Raw genomic sequence first — 18,851 nt, forward strand, 5'->3', positions numbered from 1 at the left:
TTTGTCTTTAAGTGAATATTGTTTTTTATGTATTCTGACTCATTATGATTTTTTTCATGTAATTGTTCTGTTAATTTTATTGTGAACTCATATATGTTTGATCTCAATTAATTGAATTCCTGGTCCTTAATTGAGAATTCTGTCTTTCACAGGTGTTTTATTGCTTGCTTCTCTTGGGAGCTGGGAGTATCAACTGTCCTGGCACTATACTGGCACACTTTCAGGGTCTCAATTTGTACTGTAATTGTCTAATAACTAGTTATTTCTGTTTGGTGCCACTCCAGGACTTGCTATTCTGATTGAAAATCCTATATAACAACCTTTGTCTTTGAGACAAGTTTGACTTCTAGAAATGGTTCCCATTGGGACATCTAGGTAGCTCAGTTGGTTGAGCATCTACATTCGGCTCATTTCATGATCCCAGGGTCCTGGGATCAAGTCCTGCATCGGGCTCCTTACTCAGTGGGGAGCCTGCTTCTCCCTCTGCCTGCCCCTGCTTGTGCGCACAAGTGCATGCTCTCTCTGATAAATAAATAAATAAATAAATAAATAAATAAATAAATAAATAAATAAAATCTTAAAAACAAAACAAAAAAAGGAATGCTTCCCATATTAAAATTATGTTTTAAAAAACTTTTTTTTCCTCTTTGGAAATTTCCTTACTTTCTGTAAACTAAGCGCTATTGTAAATATTAAGCTGTTGTGGATGATCTGGTTTGTTTTTGTTTTTGTTTTTCTGATGTTTTCCTAGTTGTGTTTTTCCTGGAGGTATGCACTAGTGCTGGATGTAAAGTTCCTAGCCCATATGTGTCCATTGTAGAGGAACTCTAGGTATCCCTTGGTGTATAATGTTTATATCTGGGGAATTCCTTGTTTTATTTTTGATAACTTCTCTGTTATTTGGATAACAATATCTATTATCTCTTCTCTATAACACCTGTTATTTGGGTCCTGGATCTACTGGNTAAGCGCTATTGTAAATATTAAGCTGTTGTGGATGATCTGGTTTGTTTTTGTTTTTGTTTTTCTGATGTTTTCCTAGTTGTGTTTTTCCTGGAGGTATGCACTAGTGCTGGATGTAAAGTTCCTAGCCCATATGTGTCCATTGTAGAGGAACTCTAGGTATCCCTTGGTGTATAATGTTTAGATCTGGGGAATTCCTTGTTTTATTTTTGATAACTTTTCTGTTATTTGGATAACAATATCTATTATCTCTTCTCTATAACACCTGTTATTTGGGTCCTGGATCTACTGGATTGTCCTATTTTATTTCCCTTCCTTTATTTTTTCTCTCCTTTCTGGAGAAGAAAAACTTTATTTCCCAAGTCTTCTGGTGATGAATTTTTATACATATTATTATGTTTTAAATTCCCAAGAGTTTTGTTTGTTTGTCCTTTGTGTCGTCGTCTTCTTTTTTTTTTTTTATTAAATAGCATTTGGTACTTGTTTTATGGATGGTATATCTTAATTGTTTGAGGATGTTAACGTTATTATTTATTTTCCTTTTTCCATTACTGTGTTCTGGCCTTTTTAAAGAGTCTTTCTTTAAATGACTGATCCATAGCTATCTCTTCTTTTTTTTTTTAAAGATTTTATTTATTTATTTGACAGAGATAGACATAGCCAGCGAGAGAGGGAACAGAAGCAGGGGGAGTGGGAGAGGAAGAAGCAGGCTCACAGCGGAAGAGCCCGATGTGGGGCTCGATCCCATAACGCCGGGATCACGCCCTGAGCCGAAGGCAGACGCTTAACCGNCTTCCATTGTCAGGGTTTTTAAGCAGGGCTGGCTTCATGAGCATACAACTTGTGCATTTGCACTGGGCCTATTTGATTTCAGGGGTGTCAGGCTTGGTTTAGTGATCTGACATTGCCATTTTGAAGTTCTTAATTTTTGAGCAAGGGTTCTACATTTATATTTCATGCTGGGGCCCNAAGAGTGGGGCACAAAATGTTGAGTGGAATTCTGTGCCAGTGAATGGGCTTGTAGAGGAGGCTTCACCATGGGGTTTTCTGACAAGGCTGNATCTCTTCTTAAGAGTGGGGCACAAAAGGTTGAGTGGAATTCTGTGCCAGTGAATGGGCTTGTAGAGGAGGCTTCACCATGGGGTTTTCTGACAAGGCTGTTGACTGTCACCACTTTTCCACTCTCAGGGTTTTTAAGCAGGGCTGGCTTCATGAGCATACAACTTGTGCATTTGCACTGGGCCTATTTGATTTCAGGGGTGTCAGGCTTGGTTTAGTGATCTGACATTGCCATTTTGAAGTTCTTAATTTTTGAGCAAGGGTTCTACATTTATATTTCATGCTGGGGCCCACAAATTACATAGTTGGTCCTATATTTTCGTGTGGATTTTATTTCAGTTCATATAGAAGGCCCGTTTAGTCTCCTACCCTGTGAGGATAATCTTACACAGGGAAAGATTTCTGGGGCTTAATACTTAGTATGTAAACCTTTACTAATTCTCATCTTTTTAGTGGTGGTTTTGTCCTCATTTCTTCCTGGTGTTCCTACTTTAGATACTTCTGTATTGCCCTCTCCAGAGAATTGCCCTTTATTCTTTTACTGTAATTGTCTAGGGGTGGTCTCAGTCCAGGCTNTGGTTTTGTCCTCATGTCTTCCTGGTGTTCCTACTTTAGATACTTCTGTATTGCCCTCTCCAGAGAATTGCCCTTTATTCTTTTACTGTAATTGTCTAGGGGTGGTCTCAGTCCAGGCTTGCTGTATTTCTGCTGGTAAAACGTTCTACAGAAACCTCATGGATCTTCTGTGTAAGTTGAGGGGATTCATGCCAGTAGACAAGTGGGTTCTCCACAGATCTTGCTGCATAATCCTATTTCTTTTTCTGGCTTCTGTGTAGATGTTTGATTAGTAGGTTCATGACTCACATATGTAATCTGTTGAGCAAATATTGTCCAATCGCACCTTTGACCTTTTTTCAGAGCAGTTTCATACATGTGGATTTTCTAATTGTATCATCATTTGCAATTTGGATAGACTGAGAACCTCCCAGATTATCAAGTGTTGGTTCCTTTTTGCTTAACATATCCTTATCTCTTTCCTCTTGCATTTTACCATATGCAGCAAGGAGAAACCAGGCTACATATTCAACACTTTGCTTAGAAATCTTCTCAGCAAAATATGGAAGTTTTACTTTCCACCCAGTAATAAAACACACTTCATCCAAGTTTTCTATCACTTTATAACAAAGATCACCTATCTTCTAGTTTCCAGTAACATGTATCTCATTCTTCTGAGATATCCCCGGAAGCATCTTTAGCATTCATATTTCTACTAAGATTCTGTTCATGATGATATATGTATGCTAAATGAATAACTTTTTCTACCTTACTCTTTACTTCCTTCTGAGCCCTTACCAGAATCACCCTTCACATCTATATTTCTACCAACCACCTCTTCAAAACAAGTTAGGTGGTTTTTATCTTGCACTGTAAAATTCTTCCAGCCTCATCCACTATCCAATTCGTAAGCTACTTCCACATTTTTAGGTATTTAAGTAGCATCCCTATTCTTGGCACCAAAAGCTGAATTAGTTTCCTAAAGCTGCTATAATAAAGCTCCACACACTTAGTGGCTTAGAACAGCAGAAATTTATTCTCTCCTAGCTGTGGAAGGGAGACGTATAAAATCGGCATGTCGTCAGGCAGGGCTGTGCTTCCTCCAGAGGTTCTGGGGGAGAATTTTTCCGTGCCTCCTCTTGCATCTGTGGGCACCTGATGATCTTTGGCTTGTGGCAGCATAACCCCATTTCTGCTTCCTCCTCACATGGCCTTCTCCACTGTCTCTGTGTCTCAAATCTCGCTCTCCTTTCTCCTATAAGGAAACTAATTTTACCACTTAGGGCTCACTCTAAAATCTAAGATGATCTGAATTTGTGATGCTTAATTATATCTTCGTGAAGACCCTATTTCCAAATAATATTACATTCACAGATACCAGGGATTAGGACTTGAACATAATCTTCAACCTACCATAGCACCAAAGATGAATTTCAGTATATTTAAACATGTGAAGGCAAATTGTAATACTGTAGATAATAAACACTCTTAGAATATAAAGACAAATGACCAAAACATATAAAGTGGTTTTTCTTGTTAAGCCATTTCTCTTTTATTGATCAAACTATTAAATATTTGAGTTGTGTTATTAGAAGGGCCCTATTGGGGCACCTGGGTGGCTCAGTCATTAAGCGTCTGCCTTCATCTCAGGGCGTTATCCTGGCGTTCTGGGATCGAGTCCTGCATCGGGCTCTTCCGCTGGGAGCCTGCTTCTTCCTCTCCCACTCCCACTGCTTGTGTTCCCTCTCTCGGTGGCTCTCTCTCTGTCAAATAAATAAGTAAAATCTAAAAAAAAAAGAAGGGCCCTATTACCAGAATTAAAATACAATCAAACTTTGGAGAGTAGGCTTAAAATGGAAAAAGTCATAAAGAAATTAGAAGAAGTTTAGAGGGATTCATATCTTTATCGATTAGTGTGATGTTTGTAGATTTATTGTATATATAAGGTATAGTCTTTTCTTTAACCTCAGCTGGCTAAAAATTGTTCTTTGAGACTTTCAAAGTAGGGAACCTCGAAGTACCTATGTTGTACCTTGTATAATTAGGTGCAGCCCATTTTATGATTGGAAACTATATACTTGTCCTTTCCTACCTGCCATCTTCTCCATCCTGTCTTCCTTCCTCTGTTCCTTTATCTTTTCTTCCCTCCTTTCCATGTCCATCTTTTTTTCCCTGCTTGCCTTGAGTTAGTTTTGATCACCTGCTTCTCAAAGCACTTTGCCTTTGAAGACTGTAACAAAGTTGATGATAAATAGTAATTTCTTTTCAATCTGGTGCAGAATGGAGTTTATGCCTTTCCTACTGAAGCAAATAATAAGGTGACTTTGAAGTAGCAGTTGGAACAGGGTCAGTCCAATCAACAAATTAGCCAGGAATTTAGCCAGAATTACGCAAGAGGCCCTATTCTCAGGCTGTGCAGGATTTGGCCCTTATTCTTTAACAGATTGTAGTTGGTAGAGGAGATGTTGTGCTAACAGGGAATGATAATGACAACAATAATGGCACTGTTGTAAACACATCGTCCTCTTTTATGAATTTCACTTGAGTAGTTGTTTTCATTTCAGTGTGATGAATTAGGTGTGACCTGCTTATTTATTCCTCATTTGTTAACTACTAATTCCTTTCCTTAAAGTTTTGGTTTAGACATGCATATAATAACATTTTTACCCGTGGTTTCCTAAGTTAGCATATAGAAAGGTCAATTACATCTATGCTAGTGTGAATAAATTGTGAGATTCTTTGCATACCTTTATCACTGTATTTGTTAGGAAACTTCCAGAACAAGTTTTTGGTATCTTGTTTTTGACTGAGAGGATTCAGCAGAGCTGATGAAATCCATGCAGTGTGTTAAGGCAGCCATTAATGGGATACGGCTAGAGATGAAAATTAATCCTTTGAAAAATTCTGGAAATCTTAAGCCAAAGGGACAGATTTATTAAGGTCTGTTTTAGTACTGGGTGTACAGTTTACTATGGCAAAATTGCTCTATTTCCATATGTAATATTACTTTATACCTGGAGACTGATTCTTACATGATTGTGTTATTTTTTTCTCCTACTTTATATTTGGCTACATATTTGAATTAATCTGTGAGACTGACTTGGTATGATTTGAAGGATTTTGTCATGTGTTATTTGTTACTTATTGTATAGAGGGGCTAAGAAATGAGATAGAATGAGGAGATAAGAGATTAAAGACTTATTCAGTGAGAAAGACTTCTTGTCGCACAATGCTGTGTCATGCCAGTGAAACCTACTTTCTTTTAGAAACCAACTAGGCTTGTTGCATCTGTCAAATGTGGGATCAGTGAGAGATGGAGAGGTGGTGTTTTGTCATTTTTGTTCTGTTTCGACAATATAGATGCATGTAGGATAATCTGTTCTTATTCGTGCTTCTCTGACATTTATAGTTAGGCCACTTTGGTGTATTGAATTCTACAGATTTTGGTGTGTTGGTAGTGGGGGGTGGGTTATACATTTCTCAGTCAGAACCTTTTCAGTGCATTGGTTGGTTGTTATCCCATTATCTTTATCTTGATTTCTTGCCCTGCAAATTTCCTTTTGCAATATCTGGAAGTGTTTATGGCTGCCTTATCCAATATAGTTGATTAGTTGTTGTGAAAGGGATGTAATCTTGTGGCTTCAGAGAAGGTGGTGAAGCCTTTATTGGAAAACCTTTCTCAATCAGACATGTTCAGTCTAATTATAGACTTGCTTTTGGCCAAAGAATTTAGAAGGTGAGAAGCAACTGCTTTCTAATAGGTGGAATATAATGGTTAATTGGTCTTCGAAGTTCGTTCCCTTCCTCCCTCCTTCCCTCCCTCTCTCCCTTCCTACCTTCCTTTCTTCCCTCCTTCCTTTCTTCTTCTCTCTTTCTTTTAATTCATTCCAAGTATGTCAATCAAATATTGGCCTTTAACCATCTACCTGGCACAGGATCCTGTTACTATGCATGGATTAATTTGCTAGATGTGATTAATATGGGTTCTGCTTGGCTTGTTAATGGCCAACAAAAATATGTGAATTGAGAAATGTTTATCAGTTTGTGTCGTAAGCTTAGTTTTTTAAAAAAAAGTTTGTATAAATCTTGATTCAGATATCTGAATTGAGTTTTGTCATCAGTATACCAATGATGATTACTTTAAAAAATTGCTAATTTCCCATTTTTTTGTGAACTACTTCTGTTTGTTAATTATGTGGTTCCTATTTACATATGTATGTATTCAAGAAATTATTTTTCAATACTAGTCATGTCCAGCCATATTAAGGGTATTAGACCCATGTATATTTAATAATTTTGTCAAGGAGTTAGTATTGGAGTGATTATGGATAGTGGACGGTTGTTAGAATGGGCTTCTGATAAACTTTGAAAAGCACCTTACTCGGGGCGCCTGGGTGGCTCAGGCTCAGTCATTAAGTGTCTGCCTTCGGCTAAGGGCGTGATCCCAGAGTCCTGGGATCAAGCCCTGCATTGGGCTCCCTGCTCCACTGGGAACCTGGTTCTTCATCTCCCACTCCTCCTGCTTATGTTCCCTCTCTCGCTGGCTGTTTCTCTCTCTGTCAAATAAATAAATAAAATCTTTAAAAAACAAAAAAAGCACCTTACTTTACGTCTTTCTTGTCAGACCAAAATTTCTGGTTGGCAGTAATAAATTGATGAATGACTATGTCAGGTTTTACCAAGAGTGACCAGTTAGTATCTTACTTTCATCAGAAGGCATGACTTATGATATATGAGCCTATGTATTACGAGTTTTATATAGAAAACAAAACTGTTAATGAAGAGTTGGGAATACAAAGTTAGTTCAGTCTTTGACAGGATATTTTTCTGTAAACATTGGGCTGGCTGTCAGCAGATCTGATTCAGGCTTCACCCTGCCCTTACTGAACTAAGTGACTTTGAACAGACTTCTTGACCTCTCTACACCTCAGTTTCCTCTTGTTTAAACTGAATACAATGGAATGGCTTACCTTTCAAGTCTCTTCTTGTTTCAAAAGTCTGTAATTTAATTTAAGGTGAAGGCATTTTCCTGAATCTTACCTTTCTAGTGATGGTTTTGGGTTTGACATTTTGAAAGAAAGTTACCATTGTGGTCAAATTTGGTTTTGACTGCTTTGAAGATAGGTTGTAAATTTTTGGCTCTGTATTCTTAAAATAAAAATTTCACACCATGTAGGACTATCTGGTTATTCCTGTGTTTTCTTTTGGTAACCGGGCAGCCTTGTGTGTTACAGTGTGGTTGTATGATTACAGTGAGTAACTTTGAAGTAAGCAAAGGGAGGTTGGTTGATCTAGTTTAGCCTACTATATCACAGAATAGCATGAAGAAAATTGTAAGGGTATTTTAGATAATGATTAAATCCAAATCTCTCATTTAACAGATAAAAAAATATGTCCATAAATGTTTGTTAATTTCTATGCTGAGCTGTATCAGAAAATAATGTTAATTATAATCTCATTCATTCTTTCAATAGATACATATGTCAACCTATTAATAATCTTTTTGAAGACCAGGTTTTAAATATATTTTTAATATACTTGTTATGATGTTAAATAACTCTCTCTCTTTAGGTAAAGATTGAAACAGCTTTTTTACTTTCCAAATATATTTGGCCTTCAAATCCTGTCCACTCTCTCTCTTCTGTATTCAGTCCTCATTTTTCGAGCTGCTGTTATATACAGGGCACCATTTGAGATACATATATTCAATGTGCAAGTAAAATTTCACCTTCCCAAGTTGAACTTGAGATCCCTTTCAGCTATCCACGTAAAAACCTTAATAGGTAGTTGGATATATAAATCCGGGGATCAGCCATGGCAAGGTTGGAGATATAAATTAAGGAGTTGTACATACATAATATTTAATGTAATAGAATTAAGTTAATTAGAGGTTGAAGAAGTAAAAGAAGAGATCTGGTTCCCAGGGAACTTCTACATTTCAAAACTGGGGCAATGAAAAGGAGCCAACAGAACAGACAGAGAAGGAATAAATGGGAAGAGAACCATGTAAACAAAATATTCCAAGAAGGAAAGGGTGGATTTGGCATGATGATGGCTGAAACAAAGGCTGCAGTGTTTTTGAATCTTCTCAGATTTTCTTAAAAATTAGACTAAGATAAAGGAGAAAAAAAAGTCATAAACACTATATTCAATAACCAAAAAAAAATAGATGACAGTTGTTTAAATGAATTCTAGAGCACAGGTTGATAGAGCAGAAGTATTGACAACAGTGAGGTATATGTGTCTATCGCATTTGTGCTGGAGTAATGGAGGGGGACTTACAAGGACTTAGGGTGGTCCTGAGCACGTAGTGATCCAGACATTGATTGCTGCCCCTAAAAGGAAAAATTGCCAACAGAGTAGAGGACTTGGAAGACATATCTGAGACCAGCAGCTGAAACTGGCAGAGTACTCTGAGCCCTCATTTCTCTTAGAAATAAATGCCTGGTAAAAACACCCTTCTTAAAGTACAGAGATGCATGGGAAAGGGAAGTAGTAAGGAGTAGCACAATACACTGAAGGGAAGGAGAATGTTCAGGTACTGGTAGAGGAGGGGCTCAGAGAAAGCAGATACCAGAAAGTACTGGAGAAGTGGCTAACCCTGATTAAACACACACACACATACACACACACACACACACACACACACACACAGAGAGAGAGAGAGAGAGAGAGATATTTTATTACCTTACAATAACAGAAGAGGAAGCCCTAGAATTTTAAACCTAGGGAGGTTGTTCAGGTCTACCGCTTTCCTTATTCAGGAGCCTCTCCTAAAAGTAGACTGGAGCATGGGTAGGAGAAGAGGATTGTGGTGGAACCGTGGAACCGTGTACAAAGGTAGAAGCATTTTGAAGACTGCATAAATCAGAAATAGAATGGTTCAGAAATGAGAAGAGATCACAGTTAAATAAGAAGAAGGGACTGACAGACGCAAAAAAGAATTAGAAGTGAAAGAAAAAAAAAACCTCCCCAAATGAAGACTAAGCTTGAAAGAATAGCAGAGGGAATGTAGTACTGTAGAAAGAAAGAAAAATAAAGGATGGCAAAAAGAAAAATGAAAAACACTGAATAAATGAAGGATTTGAGAGAAAGGAATAATTACAGGAAATAAGCAAAACTGACACAGCATGTATATAGTGTTCCTGATGAACTGTATTTTCATATAGTAGTTTGAAAATATATATATATATGAAAAAACTATATGAAACTATATGAAAAAATAAAATTCATCAAATTTTCAGGAAATAAAAGAAGGTAAGTACATTATTTTGAAAGTATATATGTATACCTGGGAAAATAGACCACAAACAGTCAATTAGGGACATATTCTAGAGATTTCAAAGAAAGTAACATTCAAAACATTGTAGAAATCTGTAAATATAATCACTTTGCTTGTTAGTTTGCCTAGGACAGTCCATATTTATGCCTATATCCCTATTGTAATTATGAATGGTAACCCCTTTCACTCTCAAAAGTGACCCAATTTGGAAAATAAATTATAGGCAACCAAAATATAAGCTAAGAAATTTAGATCCATCCATTTCAGACTTTTAAAAAACACACTTTATGCCAAAGAATAACATAACACAATTAAGATGCTCAAGGAAAAAAGACATGAATTCAGGATTTATATACCACTAACTGATTTTCAATTTTAAAAGCTGCAAATCATTCTCAACAGTCAAAAATTTAAAGAATGTTATTCTCATGGTCCTTTTATGAGGAATCTTTTTGAGACTTCAATGAATTCCAAGCATAAAAATAATAAAATCAGCATTCTCTGATAAAAATGAAACAAAATTAGAAATGAATACAAAATCAGGGGTGCCTGGGTGGCTCAGTCGTTAAGCGTCTGCCTTTGGCTCAGGACGTGATCCCAGAGTTCTGGGATCGAGCCCCATGTCGGGGTCTTCCACTGGGAGCCTGCCTCTTCCTCTCCCACTCCCCCTGCTTGTGTTCCCTCTCTCGCTGGCTGTCTCTNTGGCTCAGGACGTGATCCCAGAGTTCTGGGATCGAGCCCCATGTCGGGGTCTTCCGCTGGGAGCCTGCCTCTTCCTCTCCCACTCCCCCTGCTTGTGTTCCCTCTCTCGCTGGCTCTCTCTCTCTCTGTCAAANGATTTAAAAAAATCTTAAAAAAAAAAGAAATGAATGCAAAATCAAAGAAGAAATAAAACACCAGCTTAGAAATTAAAATGGCATAAACATACCATTTTTTTTGTAATTTTTTTTGTCTTGAGATAAAATTCACATAGCATAAAATTCACCGTTTAAACCATTTTACAGTATGTAATCTAGTGGTTTTTAGTATATTCACAATATTGTTGGACAGTCACTAATANGTCAAATAAAAAACAATTTAAAAAAATCTTAAAAAAAAAGAAATGAATACAAAATTAAAGAAGAAATAAAACACCAGCTTAGAAATTCAAATGGCATAAACATACCATTTTTTTTGTAATTTTTTTTTCTTGAGATAAAATTCACATAGCATAAAATTCACCATTTAAACCATTTTACAGTATGTAATCTAGTGGTTTTTAGTATATTCACAATATTGTTGGACAGTCACTAATATCTATCTAATGCCAGACATTTTTCTCACCTCAAGAAGAAACCCCCTATGCATTAAGCAGTTACCCCCCATCCTCCCTCCCCCAGCGTCTGGCAACTGCTAATCTACTTTCTGTCTCTGGATTTGCCTATTTTAGACGTTCATATAAAAATGGAATCATGTAATATATGGCCTTTTGTGTTTGGATATTTCCATTTAGCATGTTTTCAAGTTTTAGCCATGTGGTAGCAAGTATCAGTACTTCATTCTTTTGTGAATGAATAATATTCCATTGTATGGATAATGCTGCAGTTTATACAGCTCATTATGTGATGTTCGCATTGTTTCTACTTTTTGGCCATTATTAATTATGTTGATAATGAAGTTTTCATATGAATGTGTATTTTATGTACTCCCTTGGGTATATAACTAGGAGTGAAATTTCTGGGACATTTGATAACTCTGTATTTAATTTTCTGAGACACTGCCATACTGCTTTGCATAGTGGATGAGCCCTTTTATACCCCTACCAGCAATGTGTGATGGTTTCAGTTTCTTCACCTCCTTGCTAACCATTACTTTCTTTGTTTTCTATTATAGCTATCCTAGTGGATGTGAGTAGTTTCAACTTGAATCTCCATAATAGCTAATGATGTTGGGCATTTGTGTCTTTGGAGAAATATTTATTTAAGTTTGTTGCCCATTTTAAAATTTGACTATCTTTTGTTGCCAAGTTATGAGATTTGCTTATATATCTTCTGGATACTAGACCTTTATCAAATATATTATTTGCACATATTGAGTGGGTTGCCTTTGGCCTTCTTGCTCGTGTCCTTTGATTCATAAAAGTTTTAAGCTTTGGTGAAATCTAATTCATGTGTTGTTGTTGTTGTTGTTGTTGTTTTTCTTATTTGCTTGTGCTTCTGGTGTCTATCATATTTTCAGAAACCACTGCCTAATCCAAGATTTCAAAGATATGCACCTATATTTCCTTCAAGAGTTTAATAGTTTAGCTCTTCTATTCAGGTATTTAATCCATTTTTTAGTTAATTTTTGTGTATCATGCCAGGTGGGGTTCCAGACTTATTCTTTTGTATATGGATTCAGTTGTCGCATCATCATTTGTTGATAAGATTATTTCTTTTCTGTTGAATTGTCCTGTCACTTTGTCAAAAATCAATTGATTATGGACATATAGGCTTATTTTGGAACTCTCATATCTATTTTCCATTGAACTCAATCTCTATCTATATGCCAGTACCACAGTGTTTGGTTACTGCAGTTTTGTGCTAAGTTTTGAAATCAGAAAATATCAATCCTGCAACTTTGATCATCTTTTTCAAAATTGTTTTAGCTATTCATAATCCCTTGCAATTCTTCATACTTTTTTTTCCATATAATATGGACTGGGCGTGGAGCTCAAGTAGGGCTTGAACTTGAACTCAGGACCCTGAGATCAAGAACTGAGCTGAGATCAAGAGTTGGATGCTTAACCAGCTGAGCCACCCAGGTGCCCCATGCCTTGCAATTCCATGTGAATTTTAGGATCAGCTTGTCTGTTTCTGTAAAATAAAGCCACTAACATCTCAATAGAGATTATACTGAACCTATTGATAAATTTGGGGATTAGTCACTCTTAACACAGTAAGTCTTCCATTCAGAACACAGGATAGCTTTCCATTTATTAAGATTCTACAATATTTTGTAGTTTTTAGTGTAAAAGTTTTATATTTCTTTGGTAAAATTTATTCTTAAGTACTTTTTTTCATGCTATTGTAAGTGGAATTTTTTTCTTGATTTCATGTTTCGATTATTCATTGCAAGTGTACAGAAATACACATGATTTTTTGTGTTGACCTTGTATCTTATAACTTTGCTGAACTTGTTTATTAGGTCTAATGGTGTATTGCTTATTGGATCTAATAATTATGTAGTTTCCAGTATATATAAAATCACATCTTCTGCAAACAGGGATAGTTTCACTTCTTCATTTCTAATACAGTAATTTCTTAGGATGCCTTTTGTTTCTTTTTCTTGCCTAATGTCTTTGCTAGACCTTCAGTACAGTGTTAAATAGAAGTGTCTGGAGTGTACGTCCTTGTCTTATTTCTGATGTTAGAGTTTTAGTCTCTTGCCAACAGTATGATGTTAGCACAGATACCCCTTATCAGGTTGAAGATGTTGCTTTCTATTTTTAGCTTGTTGAATATTTTTATCAAGAAAGTATGTTTGATCTTGTCACTGCTTTTCCGCATACTGAAATGGTCATGTGGATTTATTCTTTTCCTTTTTTGTTTAAAAATGGTGTATTAAGTGGATTGCTGTTTGTATGTTGAACCACCTTGGCATTCCTGAGATAAATTCCACTTGGTCCTTAGTGCATGATCCTTTTAAAATGCTGTGGGATTCTGTTTGCTGCTATTTTATTGAAGAGTGTTACATCTATATTTATAGGGCTCATTGTTTTGTACTTTTCTTATATTGTCTTTATTTGGCTTTGGATTAATGTAACACTGGTTACTCAGTCTTTTATGTTACCAGACTGAAGATAACTATTATATTTTCATCATCTTTTTATCCCCAGAGCCTAGCAGTCTAGCACATAGTGATAATGTAAATTAAATATAATGCTTCCTGAGAAAATTTGGTATAAAATAATGGTGGGAGAATTTTAGGTGATCAGTAACTGTAAATTTCATAGTACTTGGAGAGTCTGCATTTTCTACCTTGAATTATGATGAATATTACTGAATATCTCTATATCATTTTTAAAAATTTATGAAGTACGTATTGAATATAACAGTCAAAATTTTAGTTCTGATACCTAAAATGATTATAGAAACCCGTTATGTCAGTAATGAGAATTTTAGCATAATCCAACATTTGTTGATAGCTGATCTGTTCTCAGACACTATGCAAAGCACTGAATTAATATTTTCTTCTATCTAGAAGATATAGCCATTGATATAATGTTCATTGTCAGTTAAAATATGATGCCATAGAACATTTTGATTACTTATGAAATGTCTCTAAGAAAATACCTTTTATGTGAATTACTTAGTACATTGTACTCTATGCTTTTTTAATAGCACATCAATACTTTTTTGATGATTTATGTCTTTATTCAGGACTATAGTTATTGAATTTATCAAACTTGATTATTGAAATGGTTCATATTCATCTCTAATTTGTAATTAATTAGGTGAAAGTAGAATACATTCTCAGTTTTACTTAATGGATCTAGGTTAATTTGCTTTGCTCAGACTGATTAATTCTAAATAGCTTTTTGACCTTCTTGGTTCTCGGTTTCCTCAATTCTAAACTGAAGAGATTAGTTTGCAATAAGTATTGTCAAGAGAGGAAATAATGTAAATTAGTATTTGAGTAGTTAAGTTTGGAAAATGCTGGTTTTAGTAAAATTCAACATATTTCCTTCTGGGTTTGTCTAAGATTTAATATGTTAATGTATGTTGTTAATGTCCATAGTTTGACTGTATTTGCCTATTTTATAGGAGCTTCTTTTATATTGCTGGCCTAAAGGTGAAACTTACACATCTNTTCCTCAATTCTAAACTGAAGAGATTAGTTTGCAATAAGTATTGTTAAGAGAGGAAAAAATGTAAATTAGTATTTGAGTAGTTAAGTTTGGAAAATGCTGGTTTTAGTAAAATTCAACATATTTCCTTCTGGGTTTGTCTAAGATTTAATATGTTAATGTATGTTGTTAATGTCCATAGTTTGACTGTATTTGCCTATTTTATAGGAGCTGCTTTTATATTGCTGGCCTAAAGGTGAAACTTACACATCTCAAGAACTGCCTGAGATGATCCACTATGATATGGAAAGAAAATGTCAGAATATCTATTTCTATTTACATGTTTTTTAATCTTGAAAAGTAAAAGAAAAACTATGTTAATGCGAGTACATGGATTGATGCTTTTTGCCCTCCCTAGGTCCTTATATGAAACAGTCACAAGGTTTTTGTGAGATACCCTGACATGAATGGGAGATCTGAAGTGATGAGTTGATAGTGATGCCCTTATTTGTTTCCTTATTTTTAGTGTAATATAGTACATAACTTGCTTAACCAGGTAATTGGACTGTTAGGTTATTTAGTTTTTACTGAAATGGAAAAGTGACTTCAGAAAGATGGCTGCCATGAGCCATAGATTGATAATTACACCAACAAAAATCCATATTTATGACAAGTGCCCTTCGTGATTTTTTTAGAGGAAGGCAATTTTGGGAAATAGTGATTCAGCCACACTTAGGTATATAAAGGGATATACCAGAAAGGGAAATTAGATGTTAATAATGAAATAGAGGGGCGCCTGGGTGGCGCAGTCGTTAAGCGTCTGCCTTCGGCTCAGGGCGTGATCCTGGTGCTCTGGGGTCAAGCCCCACATCAGGTTCCTCCGCTGGGGGCCTACTTCTTCCTCTCCCGCTCCCCCTGTTTGTGTTCCCTCTCTCGCTGGCTGTCTCTCTCTGTCAAATAAATAAATAAATAATATCTTTTAAAAAAATAATGAAATAGAACCTGTTAAGTCAGTAAAGTATAATAAATGAGGGGAGATGATGAATGAGCAAGTGGAAGCAGTAAATGGACAAAAATTATTGGCATCATCTTTTACCCTAAATATAGTTGATATTTAATTTTCTCTCAAAGTCCGTTGGGGTGATGATGCAGTCATTCCTTGCAGTCATTCAGGGTTTCAACCTGGCAGAGGCTGTGCCTTCCGCAGAACCTGGCTTTCATTGGCATCTTGGGCATTGGCATCCAGCAAGCAAGGAGGGGGGAAGACAAGGAGTGTGTGGAAGATTGTGTGGAAGGTTTTTGTGATTCAAGCCTGAAATAGTGTTTATCACTTTTCCCAAGCTGATATTCCTAAAATAAATCCCACTTGATTGAGAGATGTTTTTCTATTTATATATTGCTAGACTCAGTTAGCTAATACTTTGTTTAGAATTTGTTTCTAAACTCATAGAAGAGTGGTTCATAATTTTTTCTTCTTTTAAATATCTTTGCAGAGTTAAGAATAAGGGATATGTTGCCCTAATAAAATATGTGGGGAAGTATTCCCTCATTTCCTATTCTCTGGAAGAGTTTGTAGTAAGATTTCTGTCATTTCTTTCTTAAATGTTTATTAAAATCACCTGTTAAGTCATCTAGGCTTAGAAATTCCTTGATCAGAGGTTGTTTTTTTTTTAATTAATAAATTCAATTTTTCTTACACAAATAGGACTGTTACGATTTTTTATTTCATCTTTTTAAAATTTTGATAAGTTGTACTTTTTCTTAGGAGCTTTTTAAATTTTATCTAAAATTTCATTTTTAGAACATATTTTATATCTTAATGGTTTTTTTTAGAAATAGCTGTAGGTTAATGTAATATCCTAATTCATGTGTGATGTAAATTTGCATTTTTCATTTTCCTCGATTATTTTATTTTTATCATCTTACTACATTTCATTTTTTCTCTTATTTTGGATTATTTTTTTAAAGATTCTTTTGTTACCTATTTAATCTTTTTAGTCTGTCCCATGTCATTTTAGATTTTTTTTTGTATTTTCCATAGTTTTATTCCTCTTTTCAGTCTAATCTCTTTTTCTGCCCCCACTATCTTTTGGTTCTCTAATTCTGCTTTCTGCTGTGTTTCACCTACTGTTTACCTTATCTGTTGAATTATTAATAGTGCATTTTTCTCAGCTGTAAAATTTCTATCTCATGAATTCTAGTTCTCTGATGAAAATCTGTATCCTATCCATTTTCTTCATTTCTCCTCTACTTTCTTGAACGTATGAATCATAGATTTTTTTAAAAAGATTTATTTACTTATTTTAGAAAGAGAGAGAGCACGAGCAGGAGGGGCAGAGGGAGAGAGAATGCCAAGCAGAATCCGCACGGAACGTGGAGCCCAATCTGGGGCTCGATTTCATGACACTGAGATCATGACCTGAGCTGAAACCAAGAGTCAGATGCTTACCCGACTGTGCCCCAGAATCATAACATATTTTAAACTCTTTGATAACTAATATCTAAATCATCCATGGGCCTATTACTTTTGTCTTTTCTGTGTTTTTAGTNTCGTCTTTTGTCAGCTCTGATACTTTTGTACTGAAACCTGTGCAGAGTGTTTGAAAAATTAAAAAGGCTCTGTAGGACGTTAATATTCTCCAAAGAGAGTTCATCCATTCCTTTGCTAGGAAGATAGAATGGGGGTTGGTCACCTTAATCCAGCAGTTCTCTAGCTTTGTTAAGTCTTAAACTATTGGTATATTACTGGAGAAGTAATAAAAAATATATAGAGGACTGAGCTTATTGAAGTAACACAGTCCCTCCTGGCTCTTGATCCAGGTGCAGAATTGCCATATGCCCCAAGAGATAACACTATTGCTTTGTGTTGTCTCACCTCTCTATGGTTTTTCTCTCACAGTTACTGTTTTCCTGCTGTTTTTCATTGCTTCAGTCCTCCCTAATGCTTTGAAACATAACTTTTTCTCATTGTTTTTAGCTGTGGCATTAGTGTGCCACAAACCACCAATCATTTATGGATGGGAGAGTNGTAAAATTTCTATCTCATGAATTCTAGTTCTCTGATGAAAATCTGTATCCTATCCATTTTCTTCATTTCTCCTCTACTTTCTTGAACGTATGAATCATAGATTTTTTTAAAAAGATTTATTTACTTATTTTAGAAAGAGAGAGAGCACGAGCAGGAGGGGCAGAGGGAGAGAGAATGCCAAGCAGAATCCGCACGGAACGTGGAGCCCAATCTGGGGCTCGATTTCATGACACTGAGATCATGACCTGAGCTGAAACCAAGAGTCAGATGCTTACCCGACTGTGCCCCAGAATCATAACATATTTTAAACTCTTTGATAACTAATATCTAAATCATCCATGGGCCTATTACTTTTGTCTTTTCTGTGTTTTTAGTCTCGTCTTTTGTCAGCTCTGATACTTTTGTACTGAAACCTGTACAGAGTGTTTGAAAAATTAAAAAGGCTCTGTAGGACGTTAATATTCTCCAAAGAGAGTTCATCCATTCCTTTGCTAGGAAGATAGAATGGGGGTTGGTCACCTTAACCCAGCAGTTCTGTAGCTTTGTTAAGTCTTAAACTATTGGTATATTACTGGAGAAGTAATAAAAAATATATAGAGGACTGAGCTTATTGAAGTAACACAGTCCCTCCTGGCTCTTGATCCAGGTGCAGAATTGCCATATGCCCCAAGAGATAACACTATTGCTTTGTGTTGTCTCACCTGTCTATGGTTTTTCTCTTGTTTTCCTGCTGTTTTTCATTGCTTCAGTCCTCCCTAATGCTTTGAAACAGAACTTTTTCTCATTGTTTTTAGCTGTGGCATTAGTGTGCCACAAACCACCAATCATTTATGGATGGGAGAGTCAGTGGTTTTCTTTTGTAAACAAAAGAACAAACCGTGGTTTAGTTTTTTGTTTTTGTTTTTCAGGAAAAACATAAACAAGAATTGGAAGACATGAGGAAAGCTGGTCATGAAGCTCTCAGCATTATTGTGGATGAATATAAGGTAGATGTTTGAGAGTCTGCTTTCTCTATCTTTTAAACTGTGCCATACTTTAGAAAAAAGTTTACACACATTGACATATGCAAACATATGCAAATTATATAATGACAGTAGTCTTATTTTGGTATAGTACTCTTTTCAATTGACCAATACGTGTTTGTTGAGAACATGCAT

At 35.7% G+C, this 18,851-nt stretch overlaps 1 protein-coding gene across 1 annotated transcript in view; it reads left to right on the forward strand.

Annotated features, from left to right (window-relative positions):
* Positions 1 to 18,851, forward strand: part of CCDC91 (coiled-coil domain containing 91) — a 322,822-nt gene that overhangs the window by 143,218 nt on the left and 160,753 nt on the right. Inside the window, exon 7 of the mRNA XM_034646529.1 lies at positions 18,603 to 18,680. Within this exon, the coding sequence (XP_034502420.1) occupies positions 18,603 to 18,680 (78 nt within the window). The remainder of the gene's footprint in view (positions 1 to 18,602; positions 18,681 to 18,851) is intronic.

Source organism: Ailuropoda melanoleuca, chromosome 16, assembly GCF_002007445.2.
Source record: "Ailuropoda melanoleuca isolate Jingjing chromosome 16, ASM200744v2, whole genome shotgun sequence".
In the NCBI taxonomy this organism is placed as follows: Eukaryota; Metazoa; Chordata; class Mammalia; order Carnivora; family Ursidae; genus Ailuropoda; species Ailuropoda melanoleuca.